Source organism: Danio aesculapii, chromosome 15 (genome assembly GCF_903798145.1).
Source record: "Danio aesculapii chromosome 15, fDanAes4.1, whole genome shotgun sequence".
Taxonomy (NCBI): Eukaryota; Metazoa; Chordata; class Actinopteri; order Cypriniformes; family Danionidae; genus Danio; species Danio aesculapii.
In genome coordinates, this window is record NC_079449.1 from 38,736,951 (window position 1) to 38,759,946 (window position 22,996).

Genomic DNA, 22,996 nt, shown 5'->3' on the forward strand with positions numbered 1-22,996 from the left:
GCTGTCGACTGACTGACCAATCGACTGACCCACCCTCCTCCTTCCCTAAACCCAACCTTCCCTAAACCCAACCAACACTAATTGACCAGCGCCCACCCATTTCCCTAAACCCAACCGACAGTTAAAAAAAAAAAAACACAGAAAAAGAAAAGGCCTCGCATGATTTTTACCACGTTTTTAGATTTTACCACATTATCACCCTGTTATTTATTTGTTTATTTTATTTATTTTTTGGCTTCTGTTTTTGTCATACCCCGTCACTGTGGTCAACTCGTCTCTGTGTCTCAAATCTGCCAACGTACATGGCGAGCTACTGGACAAACTGGTAACAGCAGGAAAGCGGTCCATACGGAGGTAAGCAGTCAGCTGGAAAGCGCGAAAAGGAACGGCGTCATACACCGTACACCGTAGCGTTCGTTTTAAAGACTGAATGCAGCCACATAGATATATACACTAGATATCGCATATGGACCCTGAACATGCGTCAATAGCACTGCCACATTTGTACAGGGCACCCAGCACAAATGTTATTCAACTGCACAAGTCAAGACAGTGTGCCAACGTGAAGATGCTGGACTTTAGCGCTGTGTACGTGTGTAGTAACGAGCAAACAAAGAAAACAAAGCACAAAGGCAGAACATTTCATAGGTAAGATTTCGTTTTGTACATTTTTGTTTGTTACGAACTTTTGTGCTAAATATTGATGGTAATACAGTCACTTACTGCACTGACCATAAGGCAGAATAGCACCAACTCACACTGAATCCTAGGCTTATGCTAGTTTTGTTGAATAAAATAAGCAAACAATGCAAAAGAAACATGACAAGATGCTGCTCTGCCAGAAACTTGTATTATTGTCAGCTAAGTGAACAAGTCGTTCATAACGGAGATTCATTCACAAACGAATCGCTCCCTCTGTTAGAATGACAAGTGAAAGCAGGAGAGGAGGTGTGTTTCAGGACACGGATTAGATCAAATTTAACAGGGAGGGAGGATAATACATTTCCATGCACACAAACCTACACTCTTTGTCAGCAATGCCCGTGCGATCACTTATCCATCAATGTAGAAAAGTAATCTAAAATTATAATTTTCGTAATTAAAAAAAATATTTGCATACTGACCACCGGGAAAACTCCCGATCATAGATATATGTATATATGTGTATATCTCTGGCTCTAGATGGTCACAGTCCTCGACTACAGCTTGGTCCTGCATTCATTTCAAAGGAGCGCAACCCTGTACTAAAATGGTGGCTCTATTGACGCATTTCTTCCAATAGACAACAACAGGGTAGGCGACATCTAATGTAAATATCTATGATGCAGCCATAAGTACTTCTGGCTACATAATTTGTAATCTCTAGAAATGTATAAAGGGCAACATTTTCAGAATGAGCCTATGTTGACTTTATTTCTTATGCTTTTTAATTTAGTTGCTTTTTACTTAATTAGCTTTAAAAAATGGCCAAATTAAAAACGAATCCCTCACTCAATGAGAGAACAGACAGAAACAAAGAGGGTAGAGCCTTAAATTTCTGTGATGGAAGTATTCTAATTATTCTGAATGCATTGAAGAAATGGAAAAGAGGATTGTCTCAATGGACAGTTATTTTATGTAACTAGCAAAACAAAAAGTACAAAAGTAGCAAACACACTGCTTTACACCTTTATTAAACTGTAAATACCGAATGTACAGTATAGCTTTGGGGTCAGGATGTTGTCAGAAGATAACATTATTTTAAATAATTTTTTGATGTGTTTCTTTTTTTTCTTTTTTCTTTTTTAATGGAGGTTATACAGTGCGTTGTTAATTGCAGAGCGCCTCCTATAAAAAAGAAAAGGAGAAAAAAAAAACTATAAGTTCTGAAAGAGATCAAGCTTCACCCAAAAGTAATGCAAAAGTAACTCAAAAGAAACGTAACATTACTTACTATAAAAAGTAACTAAGTAACTAGTTACTTTTTAGGGAGTAACTCAATATTGTAATGCATTTCTTTCAAAAGTAACTTTCCCCAACACTGGTTACAGGAATTAAAAACCATTATCTGGGTATATTGCAATTCTTTTTTTCTGAATTTTCAATTCTGAGTCTAAAGGGGGTCATACACTGGATGCGCCGCTCGGCGACACGCTGCGTCGCGCCACGCAGCACCATGCATTTTAGAATTCTAAACATAGATTTCTATTAGTGTACACACACCGGCGCCGCAAGTCGGCAGCTGTCCGCAAAGCCCAGCTACAACTCAGGACACTGTTCATATTTCTGCCACGCCACAGAGCACCATCCGAATACTTTCATTTTAAATAGCATGCGAATGTGCACATCTGGTGTGTGATACTTTTAACTGTCATGTGCGTGCTGTGTCGCGGCACATCCGGTGTGTGACGTCCTAAATTCTGACTTATTTTTCTGAACTGTTTAGGAAAATATATTTTATATTTTTTGTTGTTTAAAGAGACCCTTTAAAGTTCACCCAAAAATTGACAATTTCCTCATTGTTTACTCACCCTCAAGAACTTTTATGAATATTTTTCTTCTGTTGAACATAAAACAAGATATTCTGAAGAATGTACTCATTCAGCTGCCATCAACATCCATAATTAAAAAAATACCATGGAAAGAAACCACAGTTTTTTTATGTAAGGAAGGTAAATCCGGCCAATTTTTAACAGTTCTGGAACAAGAGGATGATGTGTACACTACCTGACAAAAGTCTTGTCCCAGTTGTAAGAGCAACTAATAATAACTTGATTTCTAGTCATTTGGAAAAGTGGCAGAAGGTAGATTTTTCTGATGAATCATCTGTTGAACTGCATCCCAATCAACACAAACACTGCAGAAGACCTATTGGAACCCGCATATACCCAAGATTCTCACTGAAATCAGTCAAGGTTAGTGAAGGAGAATCATGGCTTGAGGTTACATTCAGTATGGGGACGTACGAGAGATCTGCAGAGTGGATGGCAACATCAACAGCCTGAGGTATCAAGACATTTGTGCTGCCCATTACATTACGAACCACAGGAGAGGGCAAATCCTTGAGCAGGAAAGCACTCTTTCTCATACTTTAGCCTCCACATCAAAGTTCCTGAAAGCAAAGAAGGTCAAGGTTCTCCAGGTTTGGCCAGCCAAGTCACCAGTCATGAACATTGTTGAGCATGTCTGGGGTAAGATGAAGGAAAAGCCATTAAAAAAGCCAGATGACTTTAATAATAATAATAATAATTCCTTGCATTTATATAGCGCTTTTCTGGCCAATCAAAGCGCTTTACAAATGAATCTCCTCATCCACCACTTTATTAATAAGTCATATTTTATTTTGATGAAATAAGCATAATCTGAAGGTCTTTGCCTTTCATATATGCCACTTCTGATACCAAATGATCAACTAAAAGTCATTTTTTTTGTTGTTCCTAAAACATGGATAGGAGAAAAGACTTTTGTCAGGTAGTGTAAATCATGACTGAATGTTCATTTTTTGGGTGAATTATCCCTTTAATGTATTTATTGTAATTCCCTGGGGAAAGCAGGCTTCCATATATGTATCATAGGGTTGAATTACCATTTGTATTATTGTTTTTACCTTGCCCAAACCCAGTGTAAGAACACATCAAGTCCTTGTTATAGGGCAGAAACTGGTTATAGTTTCAACCAGAAGCTCATTCAGCAGTCCTGGCTTTCGCTGCAGGTCGAGGAGACTCCAGCTGTGGAGAAAAAGAGTTTCCCGCTGGGGCAAACGCAAACCTCATACATGTTGTACATTCCCTGAGAGTCTCCTGACGTTCCGGCTTCTCCCACCGGTAACTTTGGCAGACGGACTGTTTCTGCATCTAGAATCAACTTGACCATACAACAGAGACCCCAACATTGAAGCAATTCATGAATGTATTTATGGAAGTAACAATACGCTTATTTCACGTGGCCGCCATTTTAAAGAACCAAAGCGAGGCTGCGGTGGGAAGAAACCCGGAAGTATAGGACCAGCACTGTAAACATTGCAGTAACATGCTGTGGACTATAAACCTCCAGCTGTTGCTGAGAATTCAAAATGCAGAAATGGTGTAAACATCACTTTAATATCATTCAGTAAGCTTAATTTAAACAATTAAAAGCAATTTAGCATAAAACAACATCACAATCTCTTCAAGAGTAATATGCTCAAGTGTCCTCCTAGGCTTCAGTTATTGGCACCAGTTAAACACCGTGGGGACGCTTTCCTGCTTCAGCCTATGTAACCCTGTGAGCGATAAAACTCTGCAGTCCTCTGTAGCACACCCTACTACTTAATTCAGTATCGTGACAAGTCTAATATAGTGAAAAAATCAGTTCATTAACTCGAGTTTGATAAATAGCATCTAAAACGTGTGTTTGGGAAAGAAAACGTTAGCTAACTAGTGCCATTTCCCTTAACTTAGCTGAAAATGAGCTCTGATATCCCTTTTTATTTTCACTATTCATTCAGAAAGGACCTTCGGGTCACTCGGAAGGCGGTGAAATGATAAATTTGTGTCACTTTCTCTTCCCTGATAAGATATACAGCCAGGTACACAACATTCCTATGTAACTCCCAACGATACTTCCGGGTTTCTTCCCACCGCAGCCTCGATTTTGCTTTTAAAAATGGCGGCCGCGTGAAATCAGTCTATACTATTATAAAAAAGATATATATGCACTTACTGACCACTTTATTAGGTACACCTTTTCAACTGCTCATTAATGCATACATATAATCAGCCAATCACATTGACTTAATACATTTAGACATGTTAAAGTCCACATGGACTGGAAGCTGCGACTGTTTTTTTTTTCATATTGTGATGCAGTTCCTAACAGACACCTCCTCCTTACCATTTCTGTTTGTTGTCAAATCTGACAGTTGGAGGTGTCTGGCTAAGTATGTCAGACATGCCCAATAACTAAGAAAGATGTCATCTGAGAATTTAACTGAAAACAAACATTTTCAGATTTTAATTTTAGTTTACAAGGGCAAACTTTTTTTTTCTTAATGACGAACAGAGGAATTGTTCACAGCAAAACTAGCAGTGTGAGCGAAAAATTCAACATGGTTAATTTTGATTTCATTTGTACTTTAATATTGTCAAGATGATCTACTGAAGTTCAAACAGCATCAGAATCGGGAAGAAAAAGGGTGATTTAAAGTAGTCCTATTATGCTCTTTTACAAAGTCTTGATTCTGTTTTGCGGTGTACTAAAACATGCTCTCAAGCTTGGCGGTTCAATAAATGCATTATTTTTCACAAAATATAAATTTTAACAATTTCTTTCTCCCCAAACTGGCACAAACAGCTTGATTAGTTTCAAGCTGCGGTCACTCTGGACTTTTATCCCCATAGACTTCCATTCATACGCACGCGAATTCGTCAGACCGGAAACGCAAGGTCGTGCGGCAAGTTTCGCACTTAGCTGCTTTGGAAAGTTCAAGCTTGGTGAACTCTGACCTGCAAAATCGCATCACATGACTGCGTGAGACCAATTGCAGATCAAAACATGACCTCTCTGGACAGAAATTTTAAATATGGACAAATCGCTCGCTTTTTAATTGACTAATCATCTTGTTCAATCCACCCCTTTACACAGCACCGTACGACATAATTTCGCACGCACAATCTCTAGTGTGACCGCAGCTTTAGGTTTGATGAAGAGACGCCTTCCGATTGGTTAGCTGTCCCAGTGCATTGTAACCAGAAGTGTCCAAATTTGGTGCTGAAGGGGCCGGTGCCCTGCAGATTTTAGCTCTAACTTGCCTCAACACCTGCATGGATGTTTCTAGAAACCTAGTGAGAGCTAGCCCAGGTGTGTCTGTTTGTGGTTTGAGCCAAACTTTGCAGGACACCCTCCAGGACCAAGTTTGGGCAGACAGTGCAAGTCAGGGTTTAGTACTGCCATGCGCCCTTGCTAAAGCAGCAACTTCAGCCTGTTATGCAGACTGACGCTGAGCCAGAGAGAGAGAAAGTGAATAACTTGTTGAAGATCAAAATTTATCAGTGTTTTCAATGATTTAACAATTGTTTTTGGTTGCAGACATTTGAATACATATTAGTACACAAGTAGTGTAGAGACAGCAATGATAATCCTTTTACGCATAATCCGATGATAATTATTCACATACAGTTTAAGAAACTAGAATATTTACTATTTTCTTCTCCAAGTTGAACAGACACTTTTCTGTATTTGATGAAACAGTTTACATGTTGTAAATCCAGCAGCTCTAATCTCCACCAGCCATTCTTGATCAACCAATATGATCATTAATAAGATGCTATAACAATAAAATTGTGCTTCTTACACATATTTTACAATCAGACTATCAAATGTTTGACAGTAAAATCAATTGGATATAGCACAAATGGATAAAGCAAGACATGTCAAAAGTTATTGTTGTTTTGCCCCCTGCCCTCCCCACCCAAACTATTTGAATTACCGTAGGTGGGACCAAAAAAAGACTTAAAATAGTTTCTTCTCCTCAGTGTCAGTATAGGGCACATGTTCATGTGTTGCACTTGGTTGTGCCTCTGACGTATTACCTTAAATATGCCTTTGTTTTTCAAACAAAGGAAGTTGCATGTGTGCTTCCAGGGGTTATACCGTACATCATTGCACAGTGCTCATAAACATGCGCAATATACTGACACTAAGAAGAAGAAACTGTTAAATAAAGTCATTATTTTATGTGCACACAAAAGTAGCTTTAAAATATTCTGAATAAACCACTAAAGGCAAATGTTCTGTTTTAAGGAACTTTTTTGGTGTTTTTCTGGACTTTAAACGAGTTGGGAATCTTGTGGTCTATGGAGAATGAAGGAGCTCGCAGATTTCACCTAAAATATCTTAATTTGTGTTCTGAAGCTGAACGAAAGTCTCAGGGATTTGGAACAACATGAGGGTGAGTAATTAATAACAGAATTAAAATTTTTAGGTAAACTAATCCCAATCCTAAACAGTTCTGAGTGCAAAAGTTTGACCATCCTAGTCCTAGCAAGGCATACCTAATAAAATGGCAGTGGTTTAACATGATTACTTGAAAATGACAGGCATTAATACTCACCAGGCCTTCAGCTGAATGTAGCAGAATGTCAAAATGTGCTGTCACGTCAACATTTCCAGCCAAGGCTTTGACATGAACGCCTTTGGGTGCATCCATACTGAGAGAGCGAGTTGGAGATTCCAGTCTGAAAAAAAAACACTTGTTTTTTTTAGTTGGGTTACTTGGGTTGGGCAGTAGTTGGGTTACTGCACCGTGCAATACAAAGTTTAGACACAAGATGGCCACAAAATCTAACAGGTCGAGTCATGCATAGGCATTAAAGAGAGAGTTCACCCAAAAATAAACCATATAGTGACACTGAAATGGTTCTAAACAATGGGTGTCCCTAGGCCTATTTTAGGGGGACTGTAGCCCCCCTATATTTCTACTCAGCCCCCCTAAAATGTTTGCAATTAGCTCATAAACTGTACAATAAATTATCGCCTCAGTCCTCTTTTAAATTTGATATGAAAACAGCGGGAGAATTTGGCTCCCCATATTTTGTTTTCCATTTGATCAGCAAACCACAGCTGTGTAGCTTGAGAGAACAAGGTGTGTGTTTATCGATAATATCTGCTCCTTTGCTATAGATACACTTGTATCACTTATACACATCACAGTGTATGTGCCATTAATAGTCTATTTTATACAGTCATGCACAGAAAAGATTAAACAAAGTGACAGAACCATTTAGTGAATGCACTCATTTTAATTGTCAGAGTTACTGACAGAGATAGAATAGAAATAGAATGAATAGAATAGGCTTAACTAGGTTATTAGGTTAACTGGGCAGGTTAGAGTAAATAGGCAAGTTATTGTATAATGATGGTTTGTTCTGTAAACCATCGAAAATAAAATTAGCATAAATGGGCTAATAATTTTGACCTTAAAATAGTTTTTTAAAAAATAAAAACAAATAAGACTTTTTCCAGAAAAAAAATTTGATCAGACATACTGTGAAATATAATAATATATACATATATATACATATATATATATATATAAATATATAAAATTTATTATTATGATTCAGATTGTTAAATGTGTGAATCAGCCTGTAGGTTTAAAAAATATTTATATTTATGCCATTTAATTAGAAAAGAGGCAGTTTTATTTATTTAATATATGGAAACATTTAATTAATAATATTTTTTAAAATAACTTTATTTAATGCATTGTACTACAGTAAACAGGTGTGTCGAGCCTATTTGGCTTATTCAGAACTCAAATTGCTATGCCTGTCTATACAATAGACTGCTAGTTTAGTGAACCTTACCATATTAGTCAAACATTTTTAAATGAATTACTATTAATTATTACTTATAAATGTAATATTAGGCTTATATATATAATTTAATTAATAATTTTTTTTACCTCATAAGGAGCTGAGCCCCCCTAAAATGAATATCCTAAAATCGCCCCTGTTCTAAACTTTTATGAATATCTTTTTTATGAACACAAAACAAGATATTCTGAAGAATGTTGGGGGTAAAAATGTATATACCATAAATCAATGGCTGCTTTGTTTTCACAACATTCTTCGTTATATTTTCCTTTGTGTTTAACAAAAGAAAGAATCTAAAACAGATTTGTAATTAGTGGAGGATGAGAAATGATTTTTGGGTGAGCTATACCTTAAAAAGAACTTACGTTTATTTGAAAAATCTGATTTTTGCAGTTGTTTTTAACCAGATGCTGGGTCTTACTCATCACAGATGTGGCTAATACCCTGCTGGAAACCTCCATAAAAGTTATTTCAGGGAATATACTCAGTGCTGTCATTACTTTTAATGGGCTGACATTTTACAAACAAGAATGTTTTTAAACAAGCGCCCACATACATCGCTGTACATGCAGACACTGTATAAAAAGGATATATTTCTGCAAAATCATAATTTTTTTAGCATTTTAATGTGTACATCTGCATAAGAAGTGAATATGTTAACAAATATTTAATGTGTACTTACTTTAGCTCCTTGTTAAGTACTGCTTTGACCATAGGAGTCCTGACTGAATGCTCGAATAAAGCACCCTCTGCCCCTGTCCCAACATCACAAAACTCAGTTATTCACTGACACTGTAAAATTCATTCTATAGTAAGGGTTAGTATAGTATAGTATAGTATAGTATAGTATAGTATAGTATAGTATAGTATAGTATAGTATAGTATAGTATAGTATTTCTGCAGGTTTCACCATGCCAAATTTAAGACTTTTTAAGACCATTATGAATGAAATTTCAGACTTAAATGGCTTAAAGCTAAAATTCATTCATCCAATCGTTCAGCGGAATGAACCGCCAACTTATCCAGCACATGTTTTACGCAGCGGATGCCCTTCCAGCTGACAGGAGTGGCACCCGGTGTGGTCTTCAGCTGCTGTAGCCCATCCGCCCCAAGGTTGGACGTGTTATGCATTCAGAGATGCTCTTCTGCTTACTTCGGTTGTAACGAGTGGTTATTTGAGTTACTGTTCCCTTTCTATCAGCTCAAACCAGTCTGGCCATTCTCCTCTCACCTACTCACTGGATATTTCCTCTTTTTCAGACCATTTTCTATAAACCCTAGAGATAGTTGTGCATGAAAATCCCAGGGGATCAGCAGTTTCTGAAATATTCCGACTAGCCCATTTTGCACCATTCCATGTTTAAAGTCACTTAAATACCCTTTCTTCCCCATTCTGATGCTCGGTTTGAACTGCAGCAGATCGTCTTGACCATGTCTACATGTCTAAATGCATTGAGTTGCTGCAATGTGATTGGCTGAATAGAAATTTGCGTTAATGAGCAGTTGGACAGGTGTATATTAACAACATAAATGGCCAGTGAGTGTTTATTATCAATGTGCTAAAACAAGCAAACCCTACTTGTATGCATTCACATTTTTCTTGAAATAGTTTTTCTAAAAAAACTATTCATTCATTCATTTTCTTTTCGGCTTAGTCCCGTTATAAATCAGGGGTCGCCACAGACGAAAGGACCACCAACTTATCCAGCATGTTTTACGCAGCGGATGCCCTTCCAGCTGCAACCCATCTCTGGGAAACATCCATACACACTCATTCACACACATACACTACGGTCAATTTTAGCATACACAATTCGCCTATACTACATGTCTTTGGACTTCTGGGGGAAACCGAAACACCCGGAGGAAACCCACCCAAACATGGGGAGAACATTCAAACTCCACACAGCAATGCCAACTGACCCAGCCATGGCTCGAACCAGCGATTGTGCTACCCACTGTGCCACCGCGTTGCCTAAATAAACTTTTAAACAAATGTTATTGTTAGGAATATAGTTAAACCAAATTTGTAAAGTTTGAGTTGAGTTTTTTTGAAAGTTTTATTGAGAAATATTGTTGGTGACTGGCTTTATGTGAACATAGGCAAATTAAGACCTATTTAAAATGAATAGAGACCTACAAGATGCTATTTCAGTCAATTTAAGACTTTTTAAGGCCTTTTCTTTTTGAAATTGAAGACTTTTTAAGACCCAACGGACATTCTGTGTTATGACTTAAAGCACATTATTGCAGAGATTTTGCACATACGGATATTAAGCACTTGTCCGCAGTATTTATTTTCTCTTATTTCAACTTTTTTTACTGTAATATTTTTGTATGCAGGGGCAGCACGGTGGCTCAGTGGTAAACACACTCGCCTCACAGCAAGAAGGTCACTGGTCTGGTTGGGTCAGTCATCTTCTCCCCGTGTTCACGTGGGTTTCCTCCGGGTGCTCCGGTTTCCCCCACAGTCCAAAGCTACACCTGCGCTACAGGTGAATTGAATAAACTAAATTGGCCGTAGTGTATGTGTATAAATACGAGAGTGTATGGGTGTTGCAGCTGGAAGGGCATCCGCTGTGTAAAAACATATGCTGGATAAGTTGGATTTTATTTTGTTAGCAATGTATAATTACTAATTACTAATCAATTGTATACAAAGAATTAATAATAACACAAATTAAAGGTCCTGAAAAAAGTTTCTTTAAAAAATTTAATTTTCTTCTTTTGATTTCAAGATGAAACATAACTGACAGGTCTTGGTCTAGGTTTCATGGGATTTATCTAGCTTTAGACTATTCTGGATGAAGTATTAATATTTAACCTAGTGTGTGAAAACCCACTGGGAATCATAAAGTACCAGACATGTTTGTTGATAAAACCTCAGTTTTACCACCTGTATTAACTATTTTACATAAATATAAGGTGTGCAGTGTTTCTTTGGAAAGTGACATCACCAACTACTGGCCTGGCATGGATAGTACAGTGTTTTAGTAATATTAAATATTTAGTATTTGTGAAAACATCCACACGCACATTTCACGCATAAATTTGTGCGTATGCATGGTTAGTGAATGAGACCCAGGGCTCTATTTTAACTATCTAGGCGCAATGTCTAAAGCGCTAGGTGTTTATTCTCTTAATAAGTTATGGGTGTGTATTGAGCATAACATGCATTAAACCAATCAGAGTCTCATCTCCCATTCCCATTAAGAGTCAGTTGTGTCGCAAGACCTTGATAATTACATGGCGGTCCTTGTAAGTGGAAAAACTGAATGCTTCACTAGCGAGAAAACAGTTAAACAGACCATCTGCGCTAGGATAAAGAATAAACCTCATACATTTGGCCTTTTTACTTAGTCCTTACTCCTTTAGTTTACTTTTACTCTTTACTTTATTCTTTTAACTTTGTGGAGTATGGGAAACTCATTCCACTGAAGACATCCATTAGCCTACATAAATAATTTTGTTTGTTAAGCGCAAAGATTTGCTTCAAAACTATTACTAAAATCAGTTCTAAATTCCAACGAACTATTAAATGAACAATAATAATGAAGTGTGGTCAAAATTTATTTCCAGTTATGGAGTTATATCCAAACACACGTCCTATTCTTGTGCCCCATGGTGATGCATACACCTCTAAAACCCAACAGGTGGACAAATCTAAACTTGTTTTTATTAAAACAAATATAAATATACATATAATAAATAATACTGCTAGTAATAATAACATTATACAAATGCAAATAGTCATGAATAAACTGAAAAAACAACGCGCCTTAACACACCCATGAGTCCACAAAGTGGCTCAAATGGATTTGCTATTTAAATAACATGGCACAAAACATAAAAATTTGGGTTGTGCTGGTCTGAAAATTGCAACAAATTGCACCAAACACATCTTGCGCCTTATTGTGCCAGGTGTATGATAGGGTCCTCAGTGTTTTGAGAAATTGTCATATATAAACTAAACTTATTAAAAAACAGAAAAAGAAAATGTTTCTAAGTACATAAATACCATATTGGACTCTTTTTTTAATGAAGATTTACATTATTGCAATATAAATAATCTGCTTTCTGTCATGACAGTAATATTAATATGCTTGAACATCAATACATTTACATGGTCCAGGTCTAGAATTAGACTCACCAGTTACACGGAGCTTTCCTTTTCCCACAACGGCTCCATTTCCATCTGCGTAAAATAGATTTTCATCATGGTTTGAACTGATGTTGAAATGTTCACTGAAACCCTCAGCCTGACTGGGACCTGACAATAATAAAAAAACAAAACAAAACAGGACAGTCAACATGTCATTTTCTCATGAAATATTCATTTTAACTAATTCAAGAGTTCACACTTAGCTGATGATTGATTATAAAGCTTGTTTGGCTGTTCTGGGAGAGAGCCCTGAGCTCAAGATCCTCGAGCCTGGGGCTCCCTCCCATTTGCAAGGCAAGAGAGGGGAGTTTGAGCTCAGGTGATCTCGAGAACTGCCCTGCTGTAGTAGCTAATGAACAGATAGTGATTGCTCTTAAGAGATAACTACTTACTAGGAGCATGTCTATGGTGCTATTTGAATTAGACAATTAACTTAAGTTGCATATTTCTGGACGGTGGGAGGAAACCGGGAAACCCGGTGGAAAAGCACGTGAGCACAGGGAGAGCATGTAAACTCACCCATTTAGGAACGGAGAAGGAGTAGGGGTGGAAGGGGTGATTTTTCAAAGTGAAGATGGCTGTTATATGGAACTTAGGGTATTTCTAGTGTTGTAGGAATTGTCTGATTGGTGTATCATAACTTGGATAATGTGGGACCAGCCGCAAGCAGTCATAAGCATGTGATTCTCTCGAAATTAGTTCATAAATAAACTTCACAAAATATGTCACATTATGATTTTTGATCAGGTAGTGTATATTGTTTCATGTTTTGTCCCGTGCATGTTCTGTGTATAAAATAATCTTGTTTTAGCAGTTTTATATTTTAAAGAGCAGGGTATATTTGCTTGCTTGTATAGCGAGATGTAGAAGAATATGACAGTCATACTCAAGGGGGTAAATAATTTGGCACAACTACTGATAATTATATGTATTTCAAAGGAATTAAAAGCCTCATGTTTCATATTTGATCATTACATGTTATGCTTTTCTGGATAATCAGGTAAACAGTCCTGGAAAAAGCTGCACTACAGAGCTAGTACAGTAAATAGTCATCATGAAACGTTACTAGCAATATAAAATTATTCTCACTTTTTTCACTGCAAAAAGGAACAAGTCCGATGATACCAAAAGGACTGTTACTTGCTTAATAAGTATGAAGTATAGCATAGAAGGCATTAGGCATGGGACGATAACCGTTTTCAAGGTATTCCACGGTTTGAAAAAGTCAGGGTTTTAAAACCGACAATATTTTCTGCTATACCGTTCCTAAGGTGTGTGAACGATTATTTATGGTTTTTAGGACAACAGTATCTCCAGCAGAAAAGGTATCCAAAGATGCCATTTTAAATTGTAATGAAATCAGTGTTTTTGAAACAAATGAAGACAACAGAATGATTCGTTTCAATTATTTAGCCTGACATGTTTACTGTTCCAAATATTTTAAATGTTTAATAAATAAATTATACTGTGTTCAAAGCTGAAAAATGTTTTCTGTTTTTTACCCAGACTTTTAAAAAGAACTTATTTTAAAGCAGTATTTACAATACCGTGATACCGTGAAACCATGATATTTTTATCCGAGGTTCTCATCCCGTCAGAATCTAACACATTATATGCATTATACAAGGTATTTAGGTTGTGTGCAACCTAAGCAAATATTTTATTATAAATATATAAATTGATTTAATATTTTTATTTTATTAAATATTGACAACAAAGGGGACATTTACACAACAGTAATGTACTAAGGTTTTTTTTTTACATAGTCAAAGTTTTGTTGTTGACACGCATCCACAAAAAAACTATATGTTTGCTTTATTATGCATGCCACACAAGTAGATGCCGATGTCACTTTGTAGTGATTATTGTATTGAAAATTATTTGTTAATAATTTTGATGGTTACAAATCAATTGCAAAGTAATTCAAATAAATTTCAGATGCATTAAAATGTTTGCATTTTAATTAAAAAACTGTTATGTAAATAACCCTGTAAGAGACGTTTGAATGTCGCATCTCAAAAACATTTTCTAGGGTTAAACCAGTTATTGTTTTAAAAATCTCTTACCTACAGACACACTTCCTGTAACGTCACCATTGGCATTGCGAGCATTCAGGGTAACATTTTCAGAGGATTGAATTAGAAGAGCTGAATCCTATAATGAAGAGAGAAATATGAAAAATAAATAGTTACATCTGTATATCTATCTATACAAGATTACTTTACATACTGACATATCACATACTGGCAATTTATTGGTACTTTTGTTGCACATATTGAAGCCCCATTCTGCATGATCATATCCTACATCACTTAATCCTTTTCCAAACCAGAACTTAACAGCTACAAGAACTACCTTACTAACTATTAATATGCTGTAAATGATTTTTTTAGACTTATATTATTGGGCTTCTAAATGCTTAATACTGATTGGTTGATGAAGATTTTAAGGTGCGCAATCTGTTCATAACTCTCAGTCATAAGTATTTAACATAATGTCAGAAATGTGGCTATTTTGTATGTATTCAAATAATCATACAAAACGTTCAACACAACCGTCATTGGAGATGAGCAAATCCTACTAAAATGTACAAATGAAATTGTACAAATTCATATGAATTAGCCACTGAATCAAAAAATTCTGAATTTCCTACAGATTGTTTTGGATAAACACAGAGCTAAAGTATTTTCAGGCAGATTTTTACCGTAATACAGTTTTTGGTTATTTCACAGCCTTTGAATGAGAGGCGTGAGAAACAACACAGGAGATGTTTGAGGACAAAAACCTGACAAATGTTATAAAAAACAACATCTGATTCTTAACAGTCTCTTTATATGTGTTGACTGTAGTATTAAGCGGAATAAATGGCCACTGACTATTAAATTATTATAGGAAATAATGCACACCAAAAGTGTAACGGATGAATCACCACCTAAGGTGTGCATTATTTTCTAATAATATAATCCTTAAAAGTCATAATTATGGCCAGACAGAATCTGCAGACATTTTTTGTAATTTATGCGGAGACTTTTGTAAAAAATCATTTTAGAAGTATCATAACTGAAAATTTAAAATATAAAATAAAAAAGAATTCATTTTTAACTTTTGTTTAATGTTTACAAAGCAAATCCATCTAGATCCACTTATTTGATATACAAAGCAAGTCTCTCATATAATATGTCTACTAAAAGACAGAAAATTGTATTGTAAATAAATCAAATGAACATTTTAATAGTACCATTAATTTTATCACAATAATATTAGTGAAATTAATAAAAAAAAAAAATGTGGATTTTTGCGCGTGCAGATTCTGTGTGGGCCTAGTCATAATTAAAGGACTATTCTGTTTTGTAAATAGGTTCCTAACTCCCCTAGAGGTAAACAGTTGAGTTTGGCCATTTTTTAATCCATTCAGCCAATCTCTAGGTCTGGAAAAAGCACGTTTAGCTTAGCTTAGCATAGATCATTGAACTGGATTAGACCATTCGCATCTCACTCAAAAATTTCATAAAAGAGTTTAGATAATTGTCCTATATTAATTTTAAATCTCCTGTACACTGTAAAACCCAACAGTAAACTTTATGAAATGAAATGAGTGTAGTTAACTCAAAATGTACTGAAAGTTAATTCTACTCATTTAAAAAGAGTTTTGAATGTTGAAGGTAATGAATAATTAAATACTTCAATACTTCAACTTCACAGTACTCACATAGATTCGTTTTTTAACTCAAATAGTTTGTTGCAATCAGTTTCCTCAAACGGTTTGAGTTGACTTAACTTATTGGATTTTACAGTACTCAGTTGGTTTGAGTTCCCCTCATTTATCAGGTTTTACTGTGCTAAAATTGCTTCATTTATTCAAATGGATTAAGTTCACAGTACTCATTAGGATTAGTGTTTGAACTTAAATGGTTTGTTGCAATCGGTTTCCTCAAATGGAGTTACCTTAACTTTTTGGGTTTTACAGTGTAGTACCATTGTGTATTTAAACTGACAGAAAATCAACTTTCTATTTTCTAGGATTATATGTCTAGGAACTATACTCTCTATACTCTCATTGCGCTTGATCAAAAAACTTTGCTGCTGTACAGGACAGCAGCAGGCGCAATACTATAACACAGGTCTTGACAATAATCCCCAGCTAGGTAACTAGGCAACAGCACTGCATATTATCATCGCACCTGCTGCAGCCATGGTACGACAGCAAAGTTACTTTTTTATTATTATTAGTATTATGATTATTATGTTTATATTTATGTATATTTATTACCCATATCGACCAAGAAAATAGCTACTTTTTTATTTTATGTCTTTCTTAGTGTGTTATGTATAGTAGAGTTGAGCTTTAAATAGAAAATAGGATAAATAGAAGATGCTAATGGTCTAATCTGATTCAATTAATTATGCTAAGCTAAGCTAAGCTAAAAGTGCTTTGGCCATACCCGGAGATCGGCTGAATGGATTTAAAAATAGTAAAACTCAACAGTTTAACTCTATGGGTCTGGTAAAGTGAGCTTATTTACAAAAAAGTGGAAAGTTCCTTTAATATTTCATAGCCCATGTGTTTCTAAAGTATTATCTTACAGTAAGTACCTCTTACCTCTCTGGAGTCGATTTCTTGGGCGTAAACAGGGAACAGAAAGTCTGACTCTCCCTCTAGTCTTAGTCCATCTTCATGGACTTGCAAGTACCCCATGCCTTCCTACAAAAATAATACCACCAACAGTGCATTTCTCCACATGAGTGTGACATCACCCGGTAATAAAAAGCCTAATCTGAGGGTAGAACCTAAATACGGTTTCATTAAATATGTGATCTAGGTGAAGTTCTCTCACCGCATTGAACCACATTACTCGCAGGATCCAGATGGTAAGGGCTAAGTTGACGACCAGGATGATCAGGAGAAGCAGAACAAACAAATAGAGGCAGCGTTTCCTCCAGCCGTAGATGCCGATCATGTAAATGTACTCAGAGACTGGAGACAGAACTCCAGATTCCTCTGTGGTGGTGACATACTGCTCACGCACCATCTGCAAAACAAGATTTACTGTAAGTTGACAGTGGGTGAGTGAATAAAAACTCATACAAGTTTTTATAGCTACAAATGTATCTACAAATTAATCAGTTGTAGTAATTCGATAGTTGCTATGGTAATACAATAACTATAGAAATATAAACAACCCAATGCTGAGTTGAATTTTTTACAACTATAGCGTATATTATACTACACCACAGTTTACTATCGTAAAAACTAAAGCATCCGGCACTATTTATTACAGTCAGTCAATTCACTACAGTTAATACTACAGTACACTGTAGCATTTAGTAATAAAGATTTGTAAATGATATACTCTAAAGTATACTGTGTAAGACATTTTACTATGGTTCAAAAACACTATAGTACATACTATAAATTACTTTAGTATTATTCAGGTGGAATTTTACTTCAGCTTCAGCTAACCTTGTCATGAAAACGTTGAAGTTATGAAGTTATCTAAAACATTACAATTACTTTTAATTTTTGATTTTGTAGTACTGTAAGTACAGTGCATCCAGACAGTGCATCCAGCGCTTCACTTTTTCCACATTTTTTTATGTTACAGCCTTAATCCAAAATAGATTAAATTCATTTATTTCATCAAAATTTTACAAACAATACCCCACAATGACAATATGAAAAAAGATGAAAAAAATGTTTTGAAATTGTTGCAAATTTATTAAAAATAAAAAACCTGAAAAATCACATGTACATAGTATTTACAGCCTTTCTACAACTCATCATTCTTGAGATTTTTCAGCAGCTTAATTGGAGTTCACCTGTTGTAAATTCAGTTGATTGGATATGATTTGAAAAGGCATACACTTGTCTATATAAGATCCTATGGTTGACAGTGCATGTCAAAGCACAAACTAAGCATGAAGACAAAGGAATTGTCTGTAGACCTCCGAGAGAGGATTGTCTCGATGTACAAGGCTGGGGAAGGTTACAGAAAAATTTCTGCTGCTCTGAAAGTTTAGACGAGCACAGTGACCTCCATCATCTGTAAGTGGAAGATGTTTGGAACCACCGGGACTCTTCCTAGAGCTGGCCGGCCATCTAAGCTGAGTGACCGGGGGAGAAGGGCCTTAGTCAGGGAGGTGATCAATAACCCGATGGTCACTCTGTCTGAGCTCCAGCATTCTTCTGTGGAGAGAGGAAAACCTTACAGAAGGACAACCATCTGTGCAGCAATCCACTAATCAGGCTTTTAAGGTAGAGTGGCCAGACGGAAGCCACTCCCCGCCTGGAATTTGCCAAAAGGCATTTGAAGGAGTCTCAGACCATAAGAAACTAAATTCTCTGGTCTGTTGAGACTAAAATTGAACTCTTTGGAGTGAATGCCAGGCATTACGTTTGGAGAAAACCAGGCACCGCTCATCACCAGGCTAATACCAACCATGTTTTTCAGCAGCAGGAAATGGAAGACTAGTCAGGATAGAGGGAAAGATGGATGCAGCAATGTAGAGAGACATCCTGAATGAAAACCTGCTTCTGAGTGCTATTGACCTCAGACTGGGCAGTCTTTTCACATTGTCATTATGGGATATGATGAGTAGAATTTTGAGGAAATAAATTAATTGAGGGGCGACGCAGTGGCGCAGTAGGTAGTGCTGTCGCGTCACAGAAAGATCGGTGGTTCGAGCCTTGGCTGGGTCAGTTGCCGTTTCTGTGTGGAGTTTGCATGTTCTCCCTGCGTTCGTGTGGGTTTCCTCCGGGTGCTCTGGTTTCCCCCACAATCCAAAGACATGCAGTACAGGTGAATTGGGTGGGCTAAATTGTCCGTAATGTATGTGTGTGTGAATAAGTGTGTGTGTGTTTCCCAGTGATGGGTTGTGGCTTGAAGGGCATCCGCTGCATATAACAAATGCTGGATAAGTTGGCGGTTCATTATGCTGTGGCGACCCCAGATTAATAAAGGGACTAAGCCAAAAAGAAAATGAATGAATGAAAGAATAAATTAATTGAATCCATTTTGGAATAAGGCTGTAACATAAATGTGGAAAAACCGAAGCACTATGAATACTTTCCAGTTGCACTGTACATGTCAGAATAAGCCTGTCCTGTGACACTTTTTTTATATTTGAAGGGGTGTTCATAAGACTGTCATTACACCTTTGTAATCATGATATGAAAGAGAGTTTATCATTGCTTATTGCAACTGTCATTAAGTGTTGTCGTTCAATCAGTTGTCGTTTTAAGTGCAAATATGACATTGTTTGAGATGTCTTTATGACAACTTGACATAAATACATCATTACTTGTCTTTGTAAAGGCGACTTGACTTTACCTAGAGAAACTTGTCATAAATCTGTCATAAACATGATTTTCATGAGGCCCTTATAAATATGTCATAAATATTGTGATTGTTTTTTTCATTGGAACAAAATTCATTGTTAAATTCTCTATAACAGGGGTGGCCAAAATTGTCTTGGAATGCTTGTGTCTTGCAAAGTTTAGTTCCAGCTCCAATCATACACACCTGGGCTAGCTAATCAAGCTCTTGCTTGGAGGGCCGGTGTCCTGCATAGTTTAGCTCCAACTTTCTTCAACAAACCTGCCTAGAAGTTTCTAGAATACATAGATAGAGCTTGATTAGTTGGTTCAGGTAGGTTTAATTGAGATTCGAACTAAAATAGGCAGGACACTGGCACTCCAGGACCGTGTTTGGGCTTCCCTGCAAAAGATTTTACTGACTCTGTTATAAAAGTCATGACATAATTATAAACATAATGACAGTCATGTTTATGACAGATTTATGACAAGTCTTGGTATTATCGAGTTATTATGACAAAGACATTTTATGATGTCATCATAACAAAGAAATCTCAAACAATGTCACCTTTGCATTTAAAATGACAACTGAGTGAATGACGCATAATAAAATTAATAAGATTCATGTTCATGATACGTGGCATATGATTATAAAGGTTTCATGACAGTCTTATGAACAACCTCAAAATGTTGATGTCTCATGATCTGCACAGTATTCACTGAACACAGTAGCTCAGTAGTGAACATGCTGTTGCAGGAAAAACTGAAACAGTGTTCATGGCAGCTCCTCCAAACATTCCTTTGGCTTGGCCTTGCATGATTCAATTCCCATTCCTTTCTAATCCCTTTTAAAGCATAATTACCAGCCAGCAATTAAACATTTATAAGATATCAATGGCTGCAGAGGATCATTAAAGTCCAACAAGAAAGTAAACATCTTGATTCTCACAGACAAGTCTCTCTTTCTCTCTCGGCCTCCCTCGGGACTTTGATTTTTTTTCCATTAACCCACCCTACTGATGCTCTTTCACTGTTTCCAGCCTCGTCTAAGCTGCCAAGAGAAGAAATTACAGCTGAACACTGCCTTTCAAAGCCACCGAGGTCTGACATTGTTTTTTAACAGAGAATCCAAGATCCTCATGGTGTCAAAGCTGGACCTGATCAAATGTCAAGGGGATCAAAGGAAGATGTGATGTTGTTCTGTTTCAGTGGACTTCTGCTGGAGGATAAACAGTTACGAGGTGGGAAAAACAGTTCTCTAAGGAGCACAGATAAGAGCTTGTGGAGAGAGGCTGTGGGCAAACATATAACAAGCTGTATGAAGTTCTCCCCACTCCGTCTAATCTTGCTGTCTGCATAACTCCAACGCGCTGTAATGCCTCGGTCCTCTAAAAATAGGTCCCAGGACCGTGCTCTCATTTTAAAGAGGAAAACTGGCAGGGTGTTTGAAATAATGATCAGAGAGCAAAAAGGGGGAAAAAATATGGCAGAGGATTTATATTTCCAACCACAGTAGTCTGACTATTTCTTAATGTCAGTGTGGATGTTATCAGTTTGAAAACATGAAGGGTATACAGACTGCAAAAGAATGTGCAAAAGTATATGCCCCCCACTAATTGTTGAATTGTATAACCCAGCGGGCACCTTAATGTCAAAACGACATCAAAAATGGGTCAAAAAACACATAAAATATGCTAAATCAATTCGATTTCAATTGAATATCTTGCAACGACATAAATTTGACATAAAACATTGGTATAAAAACACATCAAAAATATATTACATGACAGTCTTCTAATAGTTTAGGTTAATGATAATATAATGAGGTCAATTTGACATAACTTTGACATTAAGATTAACTTGCATTGTTGGAATAAAAAATACATTGTAAATTTGTATTTAAGAATTGAAGCTCTCAGATTCATTAACCATTTCATTACAATGTTTGTGTCACCATTTTGGTGGTTAAAAGGGCATCAATGTGTGGATCTCAAATGGACGTTGAAGGTTTGAAGCGAATTTGATTAGCAGTTATTGACATGTTTTTAAGATCTAGTTTTTAAGACCTAAATTAGATCTAGACGTTTATTAGATCTAGTTTCGACATCAATGTGCTCACTGGGTAAACATATGTAGTCATTCAGATACGATTTCTTGCACATAATTATACAAAGATGATATATTTTACCAAACAAGGAACATTTTGGCACACTTAAACACAGCTGCTGTTTGGGTTTCATTCATCTACTGTAGCTATATGTCCAAATCTTTTTTCATATCTCGTACAATCGTTATTAATGATAATAAGCGAGGTTAATATTTAAAAGTAAAGTCAAACTTGTCAAAAACAGAGTATACAGTGTGACTTACCATTGGTGTTTAGTGTGATCTGACACTCCTCAGCAGACTTGTGTTACACAGCAGCGCTCCGATCCGTATGTCTGTCAAAGCCTCAACAGCTGCCTTCCATAAATCTGATTCTGGATCAGTCTCAGCGCGGACACCCCCTTAAACTTCCTCTCAGGATCTCACATATCCTTTAGAGGTCCTCACACTTTTAGAGTAACGCAAATAGGAGACTTTAATGAACATTCGAGAGTGGGTTCATTAGCGGCACCCATAAACAACAGTTGTGTTTTTTCTCAGCTGAGAGAGGAGGAGGAAAAGAGCGCGGATGGCTAGAAGGAAAAAATGACCGTAAAGACAGAATTAAGGAGCATTTTCTGCACTTGTTTGACGTTTTGCATGTGACTCACTTTGTAAGCACGAGCTCCGGATGGGAAACTAAAGTTAGTGGCTTTGCTCGCTTGGACAGCGAGTCACGCTAAAATAGGACAGAGTATTTTAATGTGTGTCTGGTAACAGGCTTCAAGCAAAACACAGCATTATGTTGTTGTCATGTCACAGTAATAATAATAATAATAATAATAATAATAATAATAATAATAATAATAATAAAAGAAAATGAAACTACCAGCTCATCCCAAAATTCAGTTTAAATTCCAGATTCCTGAACCTATTACTGGCTAAGGCTAGTGATTTATTGTAAATATTATAATGTTTTTGACTGATGCTGGTTCTCCAATGGCATAACTGGACATCCTGTATAATCAGTGGTGGAAAGAGTACTGAAAAATTATACCTTAATAAAAGTACATTACTTGCATAAAAATGTAGTGCAAGTAGAGT

General features: G+C 36.5%; 1 protein-coding gene across 2 annotated transcripts; it reads right to left on the minus strand.

The window, feature by feature from the left end:
• Positions 1–1,562: 1,562 nt before the first annotated feature.
• On the minus strand, positions 1,563–22,418 carry sgcg (sarcoglycan, gamma). 2 transcript variants are annotated; one of them, XM_056473316.1, is made up of 8 exons: positions 22,178–22,418; positions 17,331–17,525; positions 17,096–17,197; positions 14,562–14,649; positions 12,484–12,603; positions 9,016–9,088; positions 7,070–7,193; positions 1,563–1,827 (listed from the first exon to the last, which is right to left on the minus strand). In XM_056473316.1, the coding sequence occupies exons 1-8, from the start codon at positions 22,178–22,180 to the stop codon at positions 1,810–1,812; spliced, it is 723 nt and encodes a 240-aa protein (XP_056329291.1). In that variant the 5' UTR covers positions 22,181–22,418; the 3' UTR covers positions 1,563–1,809. The 2 variants fall into 2 exon arrangements, with proteins under 2 accessions (XP_056329291.1, XP_056329290.1); XM_056473315.1 differs by lacking the exon at positions 1,563–1,827 and adding an exon at positions 3,231–3,843 and having other exon boundaries at positions 22,178–22,412.
• Between the last annotated feature and the right edge of the window lie 578 nt (positions 22,419–22,996).

Excerpts from the sequence above, each read along its gene's own strand:
- sgcg (XM_056473315.1), bottom strand. Across the intron at positions 12,604-14,561 it reads TACAGGAAGTGTGTCTGTAG|GTCCCAGTCAGGCTGAGGGT; the intron begins GTAAGAGATTTT and ends TATTATTGTCAG. Across the intron at positions 7,194-9,015 it reads GTACTTAACAAGGAGCTAAA|ACTGGAATCTCCAACTCGCT; the intron begins GTAAGTACACAT and ends TTTTTTTTTCAG.